Source organism: Typopeltis vanoorti, chromosome 12 (genome assembly GCF_054136105.1).
Source record: "Typopeltis vanoorti isolate ZY-2024b chromosome 12, IOZ_Tvanoo_1.0, whole genome shotgun sequence".
Lineage (NCBI taxonomy): Eukaryota > Metazoa > Arthropoda > Arachnida > Uropygi > Thelyphonidae > Typopeltis > Typopeltis vanoorti.
The window spans coordinates 40,563,384-40,584,748 of NC_143560.1; the positions used below are offsets into that span (position 1 = coordinate 40,563,384).

A 21,365-nucleotide genomic window follows, 5' to 3' on the forward strand; every position below is an offset into this window, starting at 1 on the left:
ACGCAATTAGAGAGGTTTACGAAATATCGTTTTATTTCAATATGCGCATGCGTGGATACAGCAAGTAGCTAATAATATCGAGTTTTGAAATAGTTATTTTGCCCTTCTCTTTCTGCAAGAAATAAAAAAAATAATAATAATAAAAGATTTCTCAAGCGCTATTGCAAGTGAATCAAAAAAATGAATGAAGCCTTAGGGGTTGTTTTGGATATATTCCGAAGTATTTTTTCGGATATATTCCAGGGTTGATCTCTGCGTTTATTAAATTACACAGTTACAGAACATGTCGGTAAAGTAGAGACTAGCCTTGATAATAACGTGAACTTTGGCCCCAGAACTGTGTCAGTGACAAACGTGGCACTCATTTTAAATGTACATGTTGTCCCATTAAAGTTAACGGTCCTGTCGATACTGAGGGACTGTTACGATTGCTGTTTACGGAATATGACAGATTTTAGAATGAATGCTTCCTTGAGTGAATGGCTCCGTTACCAGTCCCTTGCCTGGAAAAGGGATGGACTCAAGTAACGTTCATAATGAGAAAGTTTAATGTAGTTTTTTTATTTATTTATTTTATTTTTTATAGGATAATCCCATAGATGAGAGGTTGAGCAATTTATACGACGTTAACTGTATAGAAACACATAAGATGGGAAACGGTTTTAGAGGACAGCAATGGAGGGGATAATAGAGGGGGATTAGAAATTGTTCTGTGAGTTTGCAATGTTGAGTAGTTGCTGCATTGGATTTGACAAGGTAAAGAAATTATTGATGCAAATTGAGATGAACATTGGAGTGGTAGTATTTATAGAAGATGCAAGTAGCAGAAACTGAACCTCTCTGAAAAATCCGCAGAGTCTCAAATAGTCGACAGGATAGGATCCGCCACAATAGTCTATTAAGAAAGCTCCCATAATTTAGCCTGTCCCGTGATTTGAGAGTGGCTCGAGTGAAGTGGTGAGAGATGGACCATTAATAAACCCAAATGCTTTCTTCTATTAATGCAGATGGAGTTATTCTCCTGAAGCCAATAGTGCATATAATACCAAACGCTTTCAATTGAACTGATGTTCTCCTTTTTTTTTTTGATTATTTTACTATAAGCGTATTGAAAATGTGTATGAAACGTAGCCAAAAATTCTACAAATAAAAAGATTTAACGGTGATTTGTTTAGCACATGGTTTGTCGAATGAGAAGGAGTGCAGGTTTGAGTGATGTAATTAGCAAAGCTGTATTGGGAAGGCATCTGGAGTACGTCATTGATATACAGAAGAAAGAGAGTGGATGACCAAATAGAGTCCTGTGAAACCGCAGCGTTAGTTGCATAGTTAGAAAATAAGGAACCCTCAACCATCACGCGTATGTATCATGCTTCCACTCAGAAAGCTTGCAATTCAGTTGCAGAATCACGGGACAGGCTAAATTATGGGAGCTTTCTTAATAGACTGTTGTGGCGGATCCTATCCTGTCGACTATTTGAGACTCTGCGGATTTTTCAGAGATGGATGGCATAGGTAAGTAGATCCTTGCTGATCAATAGTAGTTAAATCCATATCGACGATCATCTATTAGTTGATGGCTGTCTGGGTTGATGGTTCTGTCCATTATTTTAGAGAGAATGAAGTAAGAGAGATTGGGTAGTAGTTTGATGCTAAGAATTTATCATCCTTCTTAGGACTACGTTGTACATTAGCTAATTTCCATAGCTACAGGACAGATAGCAATAGAACATCGAAGGATACGAGGGTGGACTGAAAAGTTCTCGGCCTAACAATGAAAAAAACGAATATATAATCTCGAAATTATTTTTATTTTTCAACATAATCTCCCTTAAGACTAATACATTTATTCCAGCGATGCTCCAACGTCATTATCCCGCCTGTAGTGATTCTCAATAAGATCTGCAAAATACCCCTCTATGGCTGCAATCACCTCTTGATTCGAAGAAAAACGCTGACTAGCGAGGAAAAGGTTTAGTTTTGGGAAGAGAAAGAAATCAGTGGGAGCTAAATCTGGGGAGTAGGGTGGATGTTCCAACAATTCATAGTGCAGATCCCTTAATTTTCCCATTGCCAAAACACCTTTGTAGGCAGGTGCATTGTCCTGATGAAAGATGATTTTTATCTTCTTGAAACCGGGTATTTTCTGACGAATTTTTTCGTCTAGTCTTGTTAAAAGATTGGAATAATATTCCCTGGTTATTATTTTACCCTGTTCAAGAAAATAAATAAACAAAATAACTTTAGCATCTCAAAACACCAATGACATGACCTTTCCTGCTGAGGGAACCGACTTTGTCCTCTTTTGCGCTGAACAACCGGCTTCTATCTATTGTTTTGACTACTATTTGGATTTTGGTGTGTAATGGTGAATCCAAGTCCCGTCCATTGTAATAAATCAGTTTTATTCATTTTAAAACGCCTCAAGAACTGTTCAGAGATTTTCATGCGAGTGCGTTTTTGATCTCCTGTGAGATCAAAGTATGCATTTTTGGTCTTCTGTGAGCATGCGTGGCACTCATCTTGCGCAAAGCTTTTTCATTTGCAATTCTTCATACAATATATATCCTACACGTTCTTTTGAAATGCCTATAGTCTCATCAATTTCACGCCATTCACTCGCCGGTCATCCAATACCATATCGTCTTCTCAATCAATGATTTTTGGTGTTGGTACACTTTTTGGACGTCCTTCACGTGGATCATCTTCAATTATTATTACGAATAATAATTACTCGTCAATTCTAATAAAATAATTTAAAAATATGCGGCCAAAAAATAATCGTAACAGCGGAAAAACAATAATAATAAATTTTAAAAACAATTTTTGACAGAAAATATTAAAAAAAGAGAAACAAACAAATAAAACATGGATTATGTGTACATTCATATACAATTAATGTAAAAAAATAAACTAATCCCCGCTATCTCTCAAAAAGTTTGCCATGAAATCTAAACTCACCATTAGACTCGCTGATGCGGAGAGCGCTAGCAAAAACTTCAAATACATTCATTATCTGCAAATTTTGAGTAATATTACATTTCAGCAATAATTATTCATCAATTCTAATAGAATAATTTAAAAATATGCGGCCAAAAAAAAATAATAAATAAATAACTTAACTCACTACTAGACGCATAACTAAAAATACACGTAATTTATTCTTATTATGAATTATATGAATAAAAGATTATTCTTATGAGTATTAAGTGATACACATAAAATGTTTTGGAAGTCTATTTTAAAAGAGCAAAATAAAAATTAAAATAAATCAATATTTTATAGTTAGAGACTTAAAATTTTATAGAAGGGTTTTGAATATGATCCTTGCCAATTGTAAATTGGCAAGGACCATATCCCAGGCTGAGGCATATTTTGCCTCAACCATAAGACATCGATATATTTTATCAAAATAACTGACCGTAAGCTTACCCCCAAATTACATCAGCATTTTGTTGTTCATCAGTGATACTTCGAGACCATTCATGTTCAATATATATTTATTCTGTTATGAATCGTTCATTCTATCTATATTAATATATCAGATTGACATGTGCATCAGGAATTAAACTTGTGCTAGTTGTATATTTAAAGCAAAAATACAAAAAAAATTTAAAAAAAAATCAGTCGGCTAAATCTTACAGATCACATCTTGAAATGACTTCGCGCTTATTCTCTTTGGAAATAAAATTCATTAGCGAATTTATTATTATTATTTTTTTAACTCAGATAAGGTCTGCAGAAGAGTAGTATGGGTGGCTCTAGTGACAAAATGCTTCCGGTGGGCGTGGCTTCGTGAGTGACGTCATGAGTTTGGAATGTGTTGGAATTTCCCTGTGGGCATATGTGTCAATGGCTTCAGTTCTTCTGTTTTGGTTTGCGTATGGCATTATGGGTGATCATAGAGATAAGGATTCGTGTTGTGATTGGTGGACACTTCTGACAAGATGAAGATCAAGATAAGATAAGGAATCGTGACGTGATTGATTGATGATGTCATTGTGTGCATGGCTTCATGGGTCTGGAATGTTTGGAATTTCCCTGTGGGCATATGTGTCACTGGCTTCAGTTGTTGTGTTTTGGTTCGCGTATGGGATTATGGGTGATGGTAGAGATAAGGATTCATGTTGTGATTGGTGGTGCAGTTCTGACAAGATGAAGATCAAGATAAGATAAGGAATGGTGACGTGGGTGTGTGTTGTTATGAGATGTAGATAAGTGACGTCATTTGTTAGTTGTAAATAAGTGACGTTGTTGTTTTGAATGGAAAGGAAGATATATTAGTGTATAAGGAATCATGTCATGATTGGTGGACTCTTCTGACAAGATCAAGATCATGATAAGATAAGGAATCGTGATGTGAATGTTTGTTGTTATTGAGTTTTGAATGTTTGGAATTTCGCTGGGGCCCTCGTCTGTTGGGGACATCACGTGGTGTGTTTGGTGATATTTAGAGATAAGAATCGTGACGTTATGTGTTTGGATATTCACAGCTTCGAGGTTTTCTGAATAATTAATTATATGCTATGTCACTCAAACATACAGTTTTTTTTCTTCTATAGATGGTTGTACTAATTTTCCAATACATTTTGAGGTATTTCTTTCCTGCTAAACGTTGGGATTCTTAGAGTAAGTCGTGATGGCGGCAATGTGATAAGCTATTCAAGCTTTTCTGAATAATTATTTATATACTTAAAATACCTGTCCTTAAACACACATACACATTAGACATAAAAACCTCTAATGTATCCATGTTGATACTCTAATATATATCCTATGATTATTCTTATGAAAAAAAAAAAACTATTCAGTATTAGAATTACGCTTACCAAAAAACATACGAGCAGTTGTTATGTTTAAATTAAAAAAGTACTAAAGTACTTATAGCTTTCCAGATGACTCTTCTAAATACGAATATTCCAAAATAGTTGAATTTTATATCCACAACACAACACAAACACAAAAACCACAAAGAATGAAATTTCTGTAAATACTGTAACCTGAACTAGTTACTTCGTCCTTTAGATTACAGACCGTAGATGCTGTGGTTTTGTCATTTGCAATATCCCCCAGCGAGCGGTTTCTTCAAAGGGGATGACATGAGTCACATCCGTAAATTGGGGTATTGTTCAAAAGGTAGCATTTCCTCAAGTTTGGATATTTCTCAAATAATTACATATGACTAAGGGATTAGTATCCACATGTTTGAATGACACATATCCTAAAATTATTCATTCTTCGATACCATCGGAATTCATTGGTGTTGTTAATTAATGCTTACATTTAATTTTAATTTAGAGTACTATCCGATTGATTGTCTGTATTAATTCTTTCCCACTGTTGCCCAAGCTTGGTGGGAAAGTCTATGCACCGTTTTGTTTAGGTTAAGTGTTATTTCCGGTTTCGAATTCCGATTGTTGTTAGAGTATGGAATTCTGACAAGTGAAATTATTATTATTTTTTTTTTCAAATTGATTCGTTGTTTTCTGTATTTTACTTTTACAGGTCATATTCTAACAGAATAACTGAGCAGAATTAATAAATATATAAAGTAAATGTGAATTTATTTTCCAACACTGAATATTTCTCATTAAGTCTTATCTTAAAGTTGCCCAAGCTTGGTGGGAAAGTCTATGCGCCGTTTTGTTTGGGGTAAGTGTTATTTCCGGTTTCGAATTCCGATTGCTGTTAGAGTATGGAATTCTGACAAGTGAAATTATTATTATTTTTTTTTTCAAATTGATTCGTTGTTTTCTGTATTTTACTTTTACAGGTCATATTCTAACAGAATAACTGAGCAGAATTAATAAATATATAAAGTAAATGTGAATTTATTTTCCAACACTGAATATTTCTCATTAAGTCTTATCTTAAAGTTGCCCAAGCTTGGTGGGAAAGTCTATGCGCCGTTTTGTTTGGGGTAAGTGTTATTTCCGGTTTCGAATTCCGATTGCTGTTAGAGTATGGAATTCTGACAAGTGAAATTATTATTATTTTTTTTTTTCAAATTGATTCGTTATTTTCTGTATTTTACTTTTACAGGTCATATTCTAACAGAATAACTGAGCAGAATTAATAAATATATAAAGTATATGTGAATTTATTTTCCAACACTGTATATTTCTCAGTAAGTCTTATCTTTAAGGTATCTATCTTATTTGGTCGCCTTTTGTTGTATGTAGGTGAGAAATCGTGTGTTTTGGTTCGAACTCTTGGTTTCCGTTGGGAAATTACCAATATAACTATTAATTTTACCTTCGATTCCTTGTGTTTTTAACCTATTTCTGTAAGTGGAATTCATTTATTTTTCTTTAGCATTAGTAAATTTTAAGTAACTGATATGAGACAAACAAGGTTTTGAACTCTCTGCAGTTTTTCTACAGCAATCTTTTTAAGAGTTTTTGTAACGTGTCGTTGGTTTTAAATATCTAATGGCTCTGTAAAATAACCAAACTCTAACAGTATTGTGACTTTTCAGGTGAAATCATCACTACTAAAATTCTAGCTATTAATTTAATACCCGATTATTTCTTTTGTGTCCAAGATTTGACAGGAGTTTCTTGAAATATTTGAGGGCTTGCATGAACAAATAAGACTTTTAATTCAATGAATCAAAAAAAAATTCTCTGGTTACTTTGTGGCATGAAATTTCACAAGGGAAAAAAAATGTTATCTTCCTTCTTAAATTTGTATAACACATCTACGACATCCAATTTGTTCATTTAAATTTACACATTTTATTTGAACGAAATATTATTTACAAATTGTATTTACAAATTGTATTTACTGAATCTAACAATACAGAAAATAAATAAATTGAAAAATACATCAAAGCTTCTTCCATGCTTGTGGAATTGCCATCGTATGGTTTTGACAATGTGACTCTCATCTGAAAGTTAATTTTCATTTGGTGTTTGTTGGGAATTTATTACTGTAGTAAAATTAAGGGTTGCATATTTATATTTTCGAATCCAATACGTATACTTCAGAGAATTATTAAAAGCACAGAATCTTTCGATATGTTTCCAAAAGCATTTAGAAGTACACATTATGTTTTCACGTTTTTGGGCATCCAATTTCATTTAAATCAAGAACAGGCCTCCCTATTAACTTCGTTAATGTTTTTGATTTTTCTCTTCCTTTGGCAAGTAATATATGATATTTGCATGTTGATTCTATCATCCAATCTCTTAGTTTGTCCAAAGCTAGTGAACCAATTTCCCACTTCAGCTGATGGTTATATTTTATTAACCAAGAATTCTGTTTTTTAACTCTTTCAGGTAATTCTTTCCAACTACAAGGTGATTTTGTCACTGCATATCTTACACTAATTCCATCAGAAGTACAAATTTCTTTAGGAAATAAATTTGAACTGTTATTCAAAAAAAATTGTACATCAATTATCCCAATGATAACTGAAAATTCGTATTTTTCACCCACTGTCGATCTTTCATAATCGTTTTCCTTCATTCTTCTTCTTCGATTACTTCATATGGCACCACAAATAAATAGTTATTTATTATTATTTCACTGATTATTAGCTCTGATCGTATACTTTATGGTAACTTTCGTTTACAAAAGTGTAAACAATTAGAACTTTTCACAAAGAAACTTTCAAAGAATTTGTGGCTCACCCATTATTTTTGCATTACCAAACACAAATCACAAAACAGCAGCTGCAGTGGATGAACAATTACCTTAAGTCCAAAGTCACTCGACTCTATGATATTTTCTTATAGTACTGTTTACACTTATCATCCCCTACTCTGACCGTTCCTTCAAAAATGAACCTTTTGCGCAGATGACTCAACGACATGGTTTCACATGCTGTTGGATATACTGTTGGTGTGTTTTTTATCTTACTTTGTGTAGGAAAAGGTAAAATTTGTATATGTGTTATCTGTAGAGTACAAACATTTTCTCTATGCCAAACTTTAAAGAAGAGTTAAAGCCACGTTTTGTTGGTTTAATTAGGTGCTTCTCTCTTTCTCTCTCTCTCTCTCTCTCTCTCTCTCTGTAAAATAACCAAATTCTAACAGTTCGGATTTTCGATTTCGATTATGTGAACGATTTGTTTTCAGATAACTCAAATAATGTCGATAGGTAGCATTAGACAATTTCTAAAATAATCAATACATGGATATTCGTTTTCAACACTTTTTTCCCCTGTCCTGGCATTAATTTCACAGTTGTGATTTTTTTAAAATAATTAAACAGAATTGCATTAAGATATAAGTTGTGGATTTAAATATCAAGATCTAATCAGAATAACAAGATCTAATCAGAATAACATTCAAAACTCAATAACAACAAACATTCACTTCACGATTCCTTATCTTATCTTGATCTTGATCTTGTCAGAAGTGTCCACCAATCACGACACGATTTCTTATCCTCTAATATCATCCTTTCCATTCAAAACAATAACATCATTTATTTACAAATAACAAATGACGTCACTTATTTACAACTAACAAATGACATCACTTATCTACATCTCATAACAACACACACCCACGTCACCATTCCTTATCTTATCTTGATCTTCATCTTGTCAGAATTGCACCACCATTCACAACATGAATCCTTATCTCTACCATCACCCATAATCCCATACGCGAACCAAAACACAACAACTGAAGCCAGTGACACATATGCCCACAGGGAAATTCCAAACATTCCAGACCCATGAAGCCATGCACACAATGACGTCATCAACCAATCACGTCACGATTCCTTATCTTATCTTGATCTTCATTTTGTCAGAAGTGTCCACCAATCACAACACGAATCCTTATCTCTATGATCACCCATAATGCCATACGCGAACCAAAACAGAAGAACTGAAGCCATTGACACATATGCCCACAGGGAAATTCCAACACATTCCAAACTCATGACGTCACTCACAATGTCAGGAAGTCACACCCACTGGAAGCATTTTGTCACTAGAGCCACCCATACTACTCAGAAGATTCAAGGAAAACAACAGAAATGTCACCCAAACAAACAAATAAACAAGTTTAACAAAAAAGAATGTCCTCAGTAACTTGTATACTGAATTTTTGTTGTGATAAAAATATAACAATAATGTTTTAATAGTATATATGTAGGTACGCTCTATACTAACAAATTTGATATTGATATCCACTAATTATTACTATCATTATTATTAAATTATATGCTGTAAAATATCGGCAGTAAATACAGAGTGTATGCAAAAATATTGAAAGAAAAATACAAGTTACAAAATGCAGAAAAATGATAAATATTTATATAAAAGTATTCCATTATTATTGTTGTTGTTGTTGTTGTTGTTGTTGAATTGGATGTTGTATTACTGCATTGTATAGTGAATTTGTGCACTTCGTGTGCCAATTCATATGTAACTACGATGGATAAATATTTAGTTACGTTAAGAAATGTATATTTATATTTATAAATAATTAAGTACTCTGCATTTTGTACTGAATCTTTGTAGTGTACAATAAATATGTCTCATTATATATATATATAGTCAGTATGATAATAAACCTTGTCATTGTCAAAAAATTATTATAAGTAGTAGTAGTAGTATACTACAAAAAGAACTAAAAAAAGAGCTGCAAATAAAGGGAATATCAAAAGAAAAGACAGAAGATTTAAGCTTCATAGTGCAAGTGATTGGCGCAGTTACAGCCACAGACATCACCTCTGTTAACACTTTCATTTGCCAAGCTGAAAATTTGAATTTCGTGTGGTGGCCAAATTTTTTTTTATTTTTTTTTATTTAGTTGAAGACGTGCACGCGATAACGCGTGATCGGCCGTTTGGTGAGAACTCGCATCGCGTGATCGCGCGATATCGTTCATTGCCAAGCTAAAAATTGGAATTTCGTGTGGTGGCCAACTTTTTTATATTTTTTTTATTTAGTTAACGACGTCTACGCGATAACGCGTGATCGGCAGTTTGGTGAGAACTCGCATCGTGCGATATCACGTGATTGGCAATGAACGTGTTAATCGAGGACCACAAAAAAATAAAGAGAGACCGCCACCAATCATCGCTCAGTTTACCAGCAAAAGTCTGAGAGACCGCATTCTAGTAGGAAGCAAGAAAACAAGGCTAATAGCATCGATCCTAACTGACAAGCAACTCCCAACTCCAATGTATATATCTGAACATTGGAATGCACATTTTAAAAATCTTTTATACCAGGCAAGGAAAACAAAAACAGAGAAAAACTACAGCTTTCTGTGGACTAAGGATTCACAGATATTTATGAGACAGAATAAAAACACTCAAGTTTATATAATTGCAAGAGAATCCGACCTAAGCAGTCTACCAATATAGTTCATTAACTCTCCTTATTCTTAAGAGTTCTAGGCAACTATTTAAGACTGCTGATGGTCAGTAATCGTCAACAGTTTTGATCACAATGGGAAAAACAAAGGATCTTTCCGAGTTCGACAAAGGGGTTTATTGTGGGTGTCTCTCTCTGGCTGGAACCACGATTTTGAAAACAGCAGAGCTGTCTAGTTTCTCAAAAGGTGAGTTATCGCGATGTTTAGTCAAAAAATACCCACATTGCTTGTCTAAGAGGCTTAACTGTGGTCTTAAGACAGTCTCTCAGGAACGAGATTGCTCTCGCCTGAGAACGCTTGTACGGACAAACAGAACTTCTTGTGTACAGCAAATTGACCAAAGCATTTAATGAAGGCTGTTCTGATCCATATCTCACCCAACTATGCGCAGGGAATTGAAGATGTTCGCTATTGGCAGTCGCATGCTTATATGAAAATCACTGATTTCTGTGAAGTTTTTTATTCAGTAGCCGATATGAGTACATATGGAAAAGTATTATACATATTATTATATTGAAATTAAACTAATTACGTAATATTTTAAATTAATAACAATTTTAATATATCGTATTTTAACCTGTAGCTGAAAAGTTACACACTAAGATAAAAAAAATTCTTTTTATTTACTAATAAAATTATCTCACAGCCAATCGGAAATCACGTGGAACCGCACTTTGAGAAACGCTACTGTAATGAAAACTCAATATTCTTACTGCGCCCTCTGGAATATGCATGGATTGGCTATGACAGCCGATTTTATATATTTTCTTTTTATGAAAAAATGTGCTATTATAAAAATGATAAATGCGTTTGATTATGTCTGGAAATATACCGAGAAATAGACAAGTCTGCTAATTTGCAAATAAAAACAACACCCAATTATTTGACTCAACAGAAAGATAAAAAACTAAGGAAAAATAACTGTAATCTATCCTTAATGAATAGCATTTTTCTTCCCTTTTTTTTATCACCTACTCGAAAGCAATAATCTGAAGTTAAACCATGGTAACAATCAGCACACGTCACAGCCCTTCAACTAAAGGTGTTGTACTTTAGCACCTGCAGATAGAGTATGCACACCGTACAGTTGGGTGGGATTAAAGAGAAAAAATAGAAGAAGCCGTCACTTTTGTGTTCACGAATTACCTCGGATTGTAGATTCTTAAGTGGATTTTTGTAGCTGCATTTATTATGACATTCAGGATAACGACCTCGACGATGCGCTTATGTATGATTGGTAAGTTCTACGTTTAAAGATTAACTAGGTAAATTCACACTTTTGAAAATAAAATTTCAGAAAAAAATATGCTAGTAAAAAGTACTTGAGATATGTTAAAGATGGGAGCAGCAGCGTAAAGAATAGCAGTGCATTGTATAGGTTCATGAATTGTGATAAGGTTTAGGAACTACCAAAAGTCAAACACGCAAAATAATTGGAAATAAGAAATAATCAGAGGAGACTGCATTTCTTTGTTAGGTCTTCAGCTATAACTGATTCAAGTCCTCATACAGCGATCTGAATCATTATAATGACTTATAATGACATATCTTATACAATAAAACTAAAAGCTTCCTGCATATTATTCGCAAAAACACGTCATTTGCTTTGTTTGATGTTTTTCTAATGCAAGCATCTTTGATATATGAAAAATTTTGCAAATTCTCAGTCAATCGTAGATGAAAATAATGTGCATGTTAGTTTATCATTATAAACTAACATGAATAAGAACTATATAGTCGTACCTATGTACGACTATATCGTTCTTATTTCTTTTTCTTGAAGGTAAAAGCATCATTGTAGCCAATGCATGCTAACACAATCTGATTATTTCTGTGAAGAATACGATTTCTAAATAAGAAGCGTCTGAGAAATGATTTTATTTTTTAAATCCTTCAGAATGAAGGAATTGGAATTAAATAAAAATAAATTATTATGGAATGGATAGAATGCGGCCCTGATTTGAAACTACATCCTTTTGTTTTTAAATTCTTTCTTTAGTTTTGGCGAGAAGGGACTACTTATAATCAAAAGTACAAGAAACGAGTCTCGATTTTACTTAATTATTCTGATTTAGGACTTTCAAGATGTTCTTCAATAAGTTGTTGTCAAACCGATGTGTTTTTAAGACCGCATATTACACTGCATATGGTCTTTATATAATGCTGAACATTTTCTTAGTAAGAATGAAGTATTCTTTCTTACAACAGCGTGCTTGAACACTCGAAATTATTGTACGGCAAAATGTTTCCAAGATGTTTCTTCCACGGCCAAGACCGGCTAACTTGGCTATGTCTGAGGAAGATCCTTAAGCTCCTCACGTCGGCCACGAGAATCGAACCCAGGACACTCCTTTCCCAGGCATATGGTTGCGAAGCTCGAAACCAATCGGCTAACAGCGCGAACGGTAATTAAACAATACCATAAGTTCAACACACCTTATGATCAATATCGTAAAAAGCGTTTCTTTGAAACACTTTGCCATTCAGTCATTTCAGTGACAAACTGTAAGCTGAAGCGTATAAATATTCTCTCAGTTTACAGAACTAGTAAGCTAGATACTATTACGAATTATTATTCTCAAAATTGTCTCAAAAATGAAACATGAATGTTAGTCGATTTCATACGGAGGTAGCAGAGTTTTTGTTCTCCCGGAAACTTGAGTTTTTCATCCCGCATACAGACAAATCGGCGCCCTTCAGAACACACGCAATTTACAGACAAAAAATACTAGTTGTGGTGGTGGTGGTGGGCGGTAGATGGCGTTGATGGAGATGATTGGTAGTAGAGGTTCGGTATAGTGGTGGAGACAGTTGTATAATAGGTGTCCTCCCGCGATGAGTCTTTGGAAATGTCACGAATAATAATAATAATAATAATAATAATAATAATAATAATAATAATAATAAATTTTTAAGCATGAAAATAATTATTTCATCCTATTATTAGGCAAATATTTCGGTTTGCCTAGTAATGCCTAGGAACTAATAGCATTGCGCGCGTTCACACACAGAAATATGCAGTTGATTTAGGGATAAAACTAGCCCAATTATTCTAAAATTTATCTTTATCTGCGTCTACAGTTTTGCTTATCACAGCTCTTCAAATAAACTTGAATTTTAACTACTTTAACTAAACTTGAATATTAGCTATTCAGCAACACAAGATGCAGAACATTCTTTGGCGATAGAAAGGAGGAATTAAAGTGAAAATTCTATACAGATATTTCACTTTACACTCAGCGAGGGATTAATGCTACTATCCATTGTATTTTGGAAATGATTCCGTTTTCATAAAATAGCAAAGATGATTTTCATGATGACAGCAATCTTCAAAAGACTTTTGAAGTGGTTTTCGATAGGAAACGAAATGTGTGTCATCTATATGCACACACTAAGCAACTACAAATATAGACAAAACAAAACAGGACTTGGTAAGTAGGTGGCTCTTTCATACTGAAATGTCAATAATAGAATATTTTATTTATGCTCCGTCTTTTTTCTGTCATTCCATAGATTAAACACTGTTCCGTTTTATTTGGGTTCTTCCTTTTCCTTTCTAACTATTAAATATGTTCTGAGAAACGACACGTACCTTCCTTAGTGGCAAGACTTCGTTAATATATTCTTAGCCGAGAACTCGGAGAATATTTCACAGTATAGGACATCATATCTTCTTTCCTAAAGGGTTACCTTCAGTGATGGAAACAAAAAAAAAAATTTCAAAGATACCAAACCTGGATATTAAGGAAGATGAATTAAGAAACAATAGTCAAGATAACCAGCGGTTAACTCATCTTGAAAACCAATTATGTATTTGAGTTCTTCTCATTGTTTTCTCTCTGAAAGCAAATAACAAAGTATCATCGTTATTACTCCAGTGATTCATCACAATTCGATCTATCCACACCGCTGAGATGTTTGTAAAACAATTGTGTCATTGCAAAGAACTGTATAAGGACTTTTCAACTGAAGGTGAGTTAGCATCTCAATAGAGAGGAAGTGGCAAGTTTTTCACTCAGAAGCAAACACAAGCGTTTCATTCAACCAAACTGGCAAGTAGAATAGAAAACCTCAAGTCATAAACAGACATAACTGGCATCACAGCTTTAGTTGCTTTGACCTAATTCCAAGACCAACAAAAACAACATCGTGTCATCTGAAGGTCAGTCTGGAGACTTTTTTTTTATTACATCTTGTATGTCAAAATACGTTTTATAAAATCATTTGTTAATCATTTATTTATTTAAAAATTATTTATTTATTTATATAACATAAATAAGTGATTATTATTTTGTATAACTAAATAAACGATTTTATAAATAAATAACTAGTATTTGGTTTTATGTGAATGCAGTTAACAGATGGCGTTCCTTTGACTGAGCATAAACATCAAAGATATAATCATAGCACACTGACATTGGTACAGGCTCTATTGACATTCTAGCCACCTGGGAATGTTTAGAAATGTTAATAGAAATCGAGAATATGCATGACATGCAAAGAGAGTTGGAGAAGTGAATTTGCAAATAATCCTACTTCATGATGAGTTTTGAATAACAGAATAGTGTACGGTATTCACATATTCGGGGCAGACGTACAATCTCAACGAATGCAAACACTGTTGCTGTAATGTTACAAGCATTTACGAAGATATTAAAAAGGAAAAAAAAAATCTCTGAAAAAGATACGATTGTAACAGCAGATCAAGTGTACACCGACTGGTGAAATATAATCAGTAGAAGAAGATGCACATATCAAAACTATTTCACACAGTGTCTCAAGACAATCCTGATCTGTGTACAGAGTACAAAGAAATCTGAAGGAGGAGATATAAAGATTATGGACATGATTTAGTGGTTTAAAAATACATTTTTAAGATCAACGGTGTTGTGAATCTCCATTACTGTATGCATGAAACTGAACAATCCTCTACCGCTTTCAGATACAAAGACGTGTTTAAGCTTGTCAATTGTTAAACTCTGCTCTGGGTTTTATAAGCGAACTTTGAACAGTCGAGGTAATAAATCACGCAACCTGTTTCTTTTTTTTTCCTCATTAATTATCTTCTTTAATTGCAAGTGAAGTCTGGAATAAGGTGTCTACAATTCTGAAATATAATTTTGAAAATGACCGTTCAAGAAAATCGACTTCAGAACAAAACCGAGTAGAGACCAAAGATGGCGGCAGTTATCTGCCATACTATCTTCCTCGAATGCTCATTAAAATCATTAATAGCTTTGGACCAGCTATTTGTGATTGGCTAAGTATGGAGTTGTCTTCACCCTCCAGTCTTCAAAAATTATGGCCAAATTGTCTCACCTCTTATCTTTGGAGAGTAAAATGTGTTAGCGGTCTTTTTTATGAGCCATTCTACCACTTAGCACAGCACATAATTTTTAGATCCTTTGCTGTCTTAGATAATAGCCGCTTACACCTTATAAAAACTAAGCCTAAGATGAATCTGTGGTTTCCTTATTGAGATATTATACAGCAGTCACATGATGCCAAAGTGATAGAATTAAAACCTCACAATAACTCATATTCATATAGAGTAACACACAAGTTACTCCTTCAATTTATGAATGATATATACTGTATATATATATTTATTTATTTATTGAAATTCCAGTAGCACCTTATGGAACCCATAAAATAAGATACTTGAAATTATCTGTTTCAAACAGAATAGGTGTGGTTTCAGAGCTATCTGGCACCAAAAAAACGTATTCAGGAGTTCACATACATATCGAGTACTGATCAAAGTGTAACAGACAGATATCGCCTAGCATTGTTGATTTCTCACTCTAAAAATTATGACAAGCCACTTTTTTTAAACGAACTTTGTTAAGTTTATCACAGGTCTCTGTGATAACCTTAAATTAGAATTTGTATACGAAGACCCTGATATTCACTGCAAAAAAGAAATCCATAGACTTTTAGAATCTCATAGTTACAAATAAAAACGAAATAATGGAGAGAATAACACTATTTAAATTTATTATAATAATTAATTCTTTATATGTTTAAAAAATTGATTTTGAGAATTTTTGATTCAATAATGACACAAACGCAAATGTTTCAATGTCTCCATTTTGTGTATGTTTTAGTGATTCTGCTTTTATTGACGGAAGTATACGCTCAAGCTTCAGGTGCTCATAATTTTGCTAAGAACCCTAGAGGAGAAAGAAGAGGTAATTGTTAAAAAGTTCATTCTTTGTTACAGTGGAATTTGGTCGCTTAGTTTTGGTTACAATCGAATGATATTTTATTGATAAATAATTTGAAATTATAGACAACTATTTCACTATTTAAATTTCTGGATGATTACCATAAAAACTTGCAATAATTATCGAGTCATATGCTCACGAAATGAAGATCAATTGCCCTGGACTGGATTTAATTTTCAGGTAACTTTTTTGGTCCCGTTCAAGAAATGTTGTAGCATTATTCTTGGATGTTAACAAGCTATAGTTATTTGAATTTAACACAAATATTTCTTTACAGAATGTTGGAGCTGCACACGTACACATAGTATTCTTTATCAAGCGGAAGTTTTCATACTGACTGATTTGATCGTCCATTTCACAGGGAAATAGATAATTTTTTCTTCCAGTCAGTGGCGTCATATTTAACTTGTAAAATATGAACAGTGGGGGCGATGGGGAATGCTGAACCGGTGATCGTAGCAAAACCTAGGCTGTCATGAATTCTGGTGGAACATATTCGAGTGGGTGTCCTCTCATGTACTGCAATGGACTTTATACAACAGTTCAGTATACTATAGGGAACCATTTTTAAAAAATAAAACTTTAGATTAATTCACTAATTGTTTGGGACAAACAAAGTATCACGTAAATCCGAGAAGTATATTGAAATTATGATGTATCAAAAGTCTAACTAAATATGTTGTAATTTATATATATACGATGCATCAATTCTTAACCGAGAGTGGCATTTGGATGATCCCTCAGGTTCCTTCCATCATCAGCAATCCTTTCATACCTGGAGAGGTAGCCCTTTCAGGTGTAAATAACGAACTGAACAACCAAAGCATTTAATGCATTATCAGGGTTGGAAAAACTGTTACTGTTTTTAAATGATATGGTTGAGTTTATCGAAAATCTGTGAGTATACAGGAGCGTTTCTAATAGCATGATCTAAAATGGTCTTAAGTTGCGATAAAAATTTTGATAACTGAGTGGCATGTGACTTTTCCAGACGTAGAGTCGCTAAAATGATTGCGATATAGGGGTAAACGATGTTAGGAGGGTACAAAAGGTTATAAACAGGAGTCTAGAGTTTCATAACAATCCAAAAATTAAAAATTCAGTGAAGAGAACCTGGTTTATGAACACTTCAGTTTTTAAAGCTTCAACTCCATTGTAGATTAGCTCATGCAGCACAATTTCTCCATCTTTATAACTGGGCTGAGGACAGTTGATGGATATGCTCATTACAGGGATATTTAGATTTTTGTTTTTTCTTAGAGTAGAATTACATGGTAAAGCTCGGCATTTATGGGACATTTTAGCGTAATAAAATTTCTTACTAGGATGAAAGAGGTTTCTGTTCTTATATCAGCCCGCCATCTTCCATCACTTCAAAAAGAAGGATCCGTTCAAGGATGAAGAGGCTTTGACTCTAACTATACTGTTCTGAACCTCCAGATGCACTTCACTGATCTGGAGGTTCAGAATTGTTCACTATACAATTCTACAGATTTGTGAAGTGCATCTGTCCAGATAGAAACAATATGAGACAATAAACAATAGAATAAATATGAGAGAGTATTTGGAACTGTCTCATCAACATCTAGTATCAGTTGACACTTATGTCGGTAAACTGATACTGGATGAGCAACTTAATGTGCAGGCAGATTCTTTGTCATTGAAATTGCAATACATAAATCGTGATATGTTTTTTGTGCGAATTCTACCCATGAATTTTTGTAAATTTATTGTGCATTAGTACTGTAGTTGGACTAATCGTTACGTAATCGAAAACCTTGGTCTGGGAATTTTTCGAAGCTATTCTTGGCCCAATAATTGCTGAAAGCCATTTTGAAACAGTTTGTAGCAGTTTGAAATCTATAGCCTTTTTGTTGGAGAAGGAAATTTAGCGAATGAACAGATTTACTGTTCATTCGCTAAACAGCCCGCAGTATATGTTGCCAGCCATGAATCATGCTCATAACTTGATTATTGGAAGCGACAGAAAACTATATTTTATTTCTAGAAGGGTTCTCCAATTTTCTAGCCGTAAGTGATTCATCAAGCTATGTTCCTATAGTTTCTAACGTTTTGTGACATTATCATAAAGAACTTTTTCCCAACCTTTTCGTGAGATTATCAGCGAACATGGATCCGCTGTGCACATCAGGTGATCCATCCGGAATCAATTAATGCACATATGGGCCAAATGATATTGGATTGATGACCCCGAATTACAATCACTGCTTGCATAAGATTTGAGTCTATCTTCATATGAATTGTACGAAATAGTATCTGCATTGTGACACAAACATTTTTTAGTCATTTGTACCGTAAGGTGGAACCTTTCGATGATTAGTATACGGTATAAGTGCTATACTCATCAAGTATTTATCATGAACGAAAGTGCTCTTATTCAAGGCCTTGATCAAAGGGGAAGTTGACAATTTCCTTGGTGAAAAAAGTTAGAGGTGACAATTCAATATGGTTTCACATTCAGTAGAGCTATGGAATGAAATCTGTTCATGGGACTGTCGTAACTATTATTCAGAACATTACAATCGTTAATTTCGTCTACGTCGGCATGAATAGAGAGGATCATTTTATGATGGATTTGGGCAACGAGTTAAATAAACCTAAGACACTTAATGGAATGATATCTCAAATACACATCTTCAGAACCCATCTATTCATACGAGTATGTTAAAAGTTCAGAGTAATTCAATTCTAGCGGTATTGCAACCAGAGAGATATGTATAAAAATGATACATTGTTCTTTCAGCTGTCGATAGGTTCTCTTCATTTTGATTTTGAGAAAAAAAAAGTGTCTGTGGGGCAAACACGGCTTTGTAGCTAGCTTCCAAGTAACTGTGTTATAATTTAGGTAGACAATCTATTTTAAATTTATCCACACATGCTTCGCCACTTAAAAACAGTAATTGGGACGCTCATTCGACATCTTCATTATGTCGTCATCAGGTAGCAATTGCTAAAACAAATTATTGAAAAAATATTGCAAATTTGACAATTATTTTGTCAGAAAAGTGCAGGAATTTTGGCTGAATATTTGAACTGAATGTTTGTTTGCCGGTTTATTTTATTTTTTCTTAGATAGAAGGCGGAAGTGAAAGTTATTATTGTCATTTTACGTTTATTGTTTACACCAAACTCAAATTCAACGTATCACCCTAACCAGTTCGGCACTTGGGGTGATTGGTGACAAGGTTGCATCATCCTTTTTTTACAGGACCACTCATCTTTCGACCGGCTGTTATATCCACTGTGATAATTAATACATCTGTCGAATAATTTTCATGCATTTATTTTTATTTATTTTTTTATTTTTTGCTGGTTAGACTTCTAATTACAAGCCTTCTAACACAAGTAAAACACTTCACTGATAATTATCGTGAAGAATGCTAAGTATTGGGCGAACAAATCTTCCCAAACTAAATGCAGAATTCATCATCAGATTTTATGTTCACGAAACTTCAATTATCCAGTATTTAATTATATAATTGCTAGTTTAGATAACTCTTGAACAACTTTAGTGAATGAGCTACATTAGTTTTCACTTCCTGCGCAGTTTTACAAACATGATCGCTGTATTCCTATAAGTCATCGAGAAAGTATCAAAGACTTCTTACATTTCTTTAAAATTTCACAGATTTTTAAACATTTTGGAGAACATTCACAAGATGTATATTATAAGCTAAAGAAATATTCATTACTTACTGATTGTTTCTCCTAATATGGAAATGAATTTTCATTGCTTTTTCGATATCGTCTGATGTTAAATAACTTTGCTTCGTGTCTTACAGGCGATCTTACTCCCAATGAAATAGCTGGAATCAGTTTTGGAGCTATCGCTGCTTCAATTGCTCTGGCAGTGACCGTATATTTCTGTTACTATGTTTACAGGAAGCAACAATCCTCCTCCTCTGAAAGTTCCTTTCAAATGAGGAATTACTAAGTGCCAGGATGACGTGACATTTTACACTTATGGCCAGTGACAAAGCGGTAAAGCTCACTACTTATTGCATTACACGAGGACGCATGACATCCCAACCGGAGATGAAAGATGAAGAAGAAGATAATTGAGAGACTCCTTGATTTCCAGCCGAAATTTCTAGTATTGTACTCTACTTGAAAGTTATAAGAACTTCATGATACTGCTACTCAATCGTTTGTAAAGAGAGAGAAAGAATTGTACAGTCCAAATCTGAATATCACCCCTCCATTTTAGAAGTAACTTTTTTTAATATGTGTTTTTTAATACATTAAATGTCATATTAACGTCATAATTGTTCCTGTGCATATTTACCATTAATAAAATTCATATTTCTTTCTATATTGTGTTGCTTTATTTGTGTCTCTTATTTACTGTGTTGTTCGTTACTATTAGACTCTAAACAATTCTGAATTCGATGGTGGTGAGTTTGTATAATCAGAACACTGGTATTTCGTTGTCTGCTAATGATTAGTTAAACCTATTATAATTGAAGTATTGACCTTTAATTCGTAGGGTAACATTTTTTTTCGATTATTTTTTTCTATGGGAAAAATTGCTTCGTCAGCTTTCCATGGTTGGTTTCACTCTGAGCAACATTTCGTCATCTACGTTTTTCGATTAAAAAATAGCAGTTTGGTTTTTATCGCAGTCCCTCAACATGAGCTTTCGCGCATGTAATAGCACGACCGCAAAATGCATTAGATCTAACAGACAACATTGAGCTAGATCTCGTAACTTTTAAAATATTGAGACTTCCTAAAGACTCGTATATTAGCAACTATTTTGCTTTGTTAAGTGTGT

General features: G+C 33.7%; 1 protein-coding gene across 1 annotated transcript; it reads left to right on the forward strand.

Annotated features, from left to right (window-relative positions):
• The first annotated feature begins 11,425 nt into the window (after positions 1 to 11,425).
• On the forward strand, positions 11,426 to 20,903 carry LOC150100729 (uncharacterized). Its single transcript, XM_090401541.1, has 3 exons — positions 11,426 to 11,580; positions 16,451 to 16,534; positions 20,374 to 20,903. The coding sequence occupies exons 1-3, from the start codon at positions 11,535 to 11,537 to the stop codon at positions 20,523 to 20,525; spliced, it is 282 nt and encodes a 93-aa protein (XP_090257667.1). The 5' UTR covers positions 11,426 to 11,534; the 3' UTR covers positions 20,526 to 20,903.
• Positions 20,904 to 21,365: the final 462 nt, after the last annotated feature.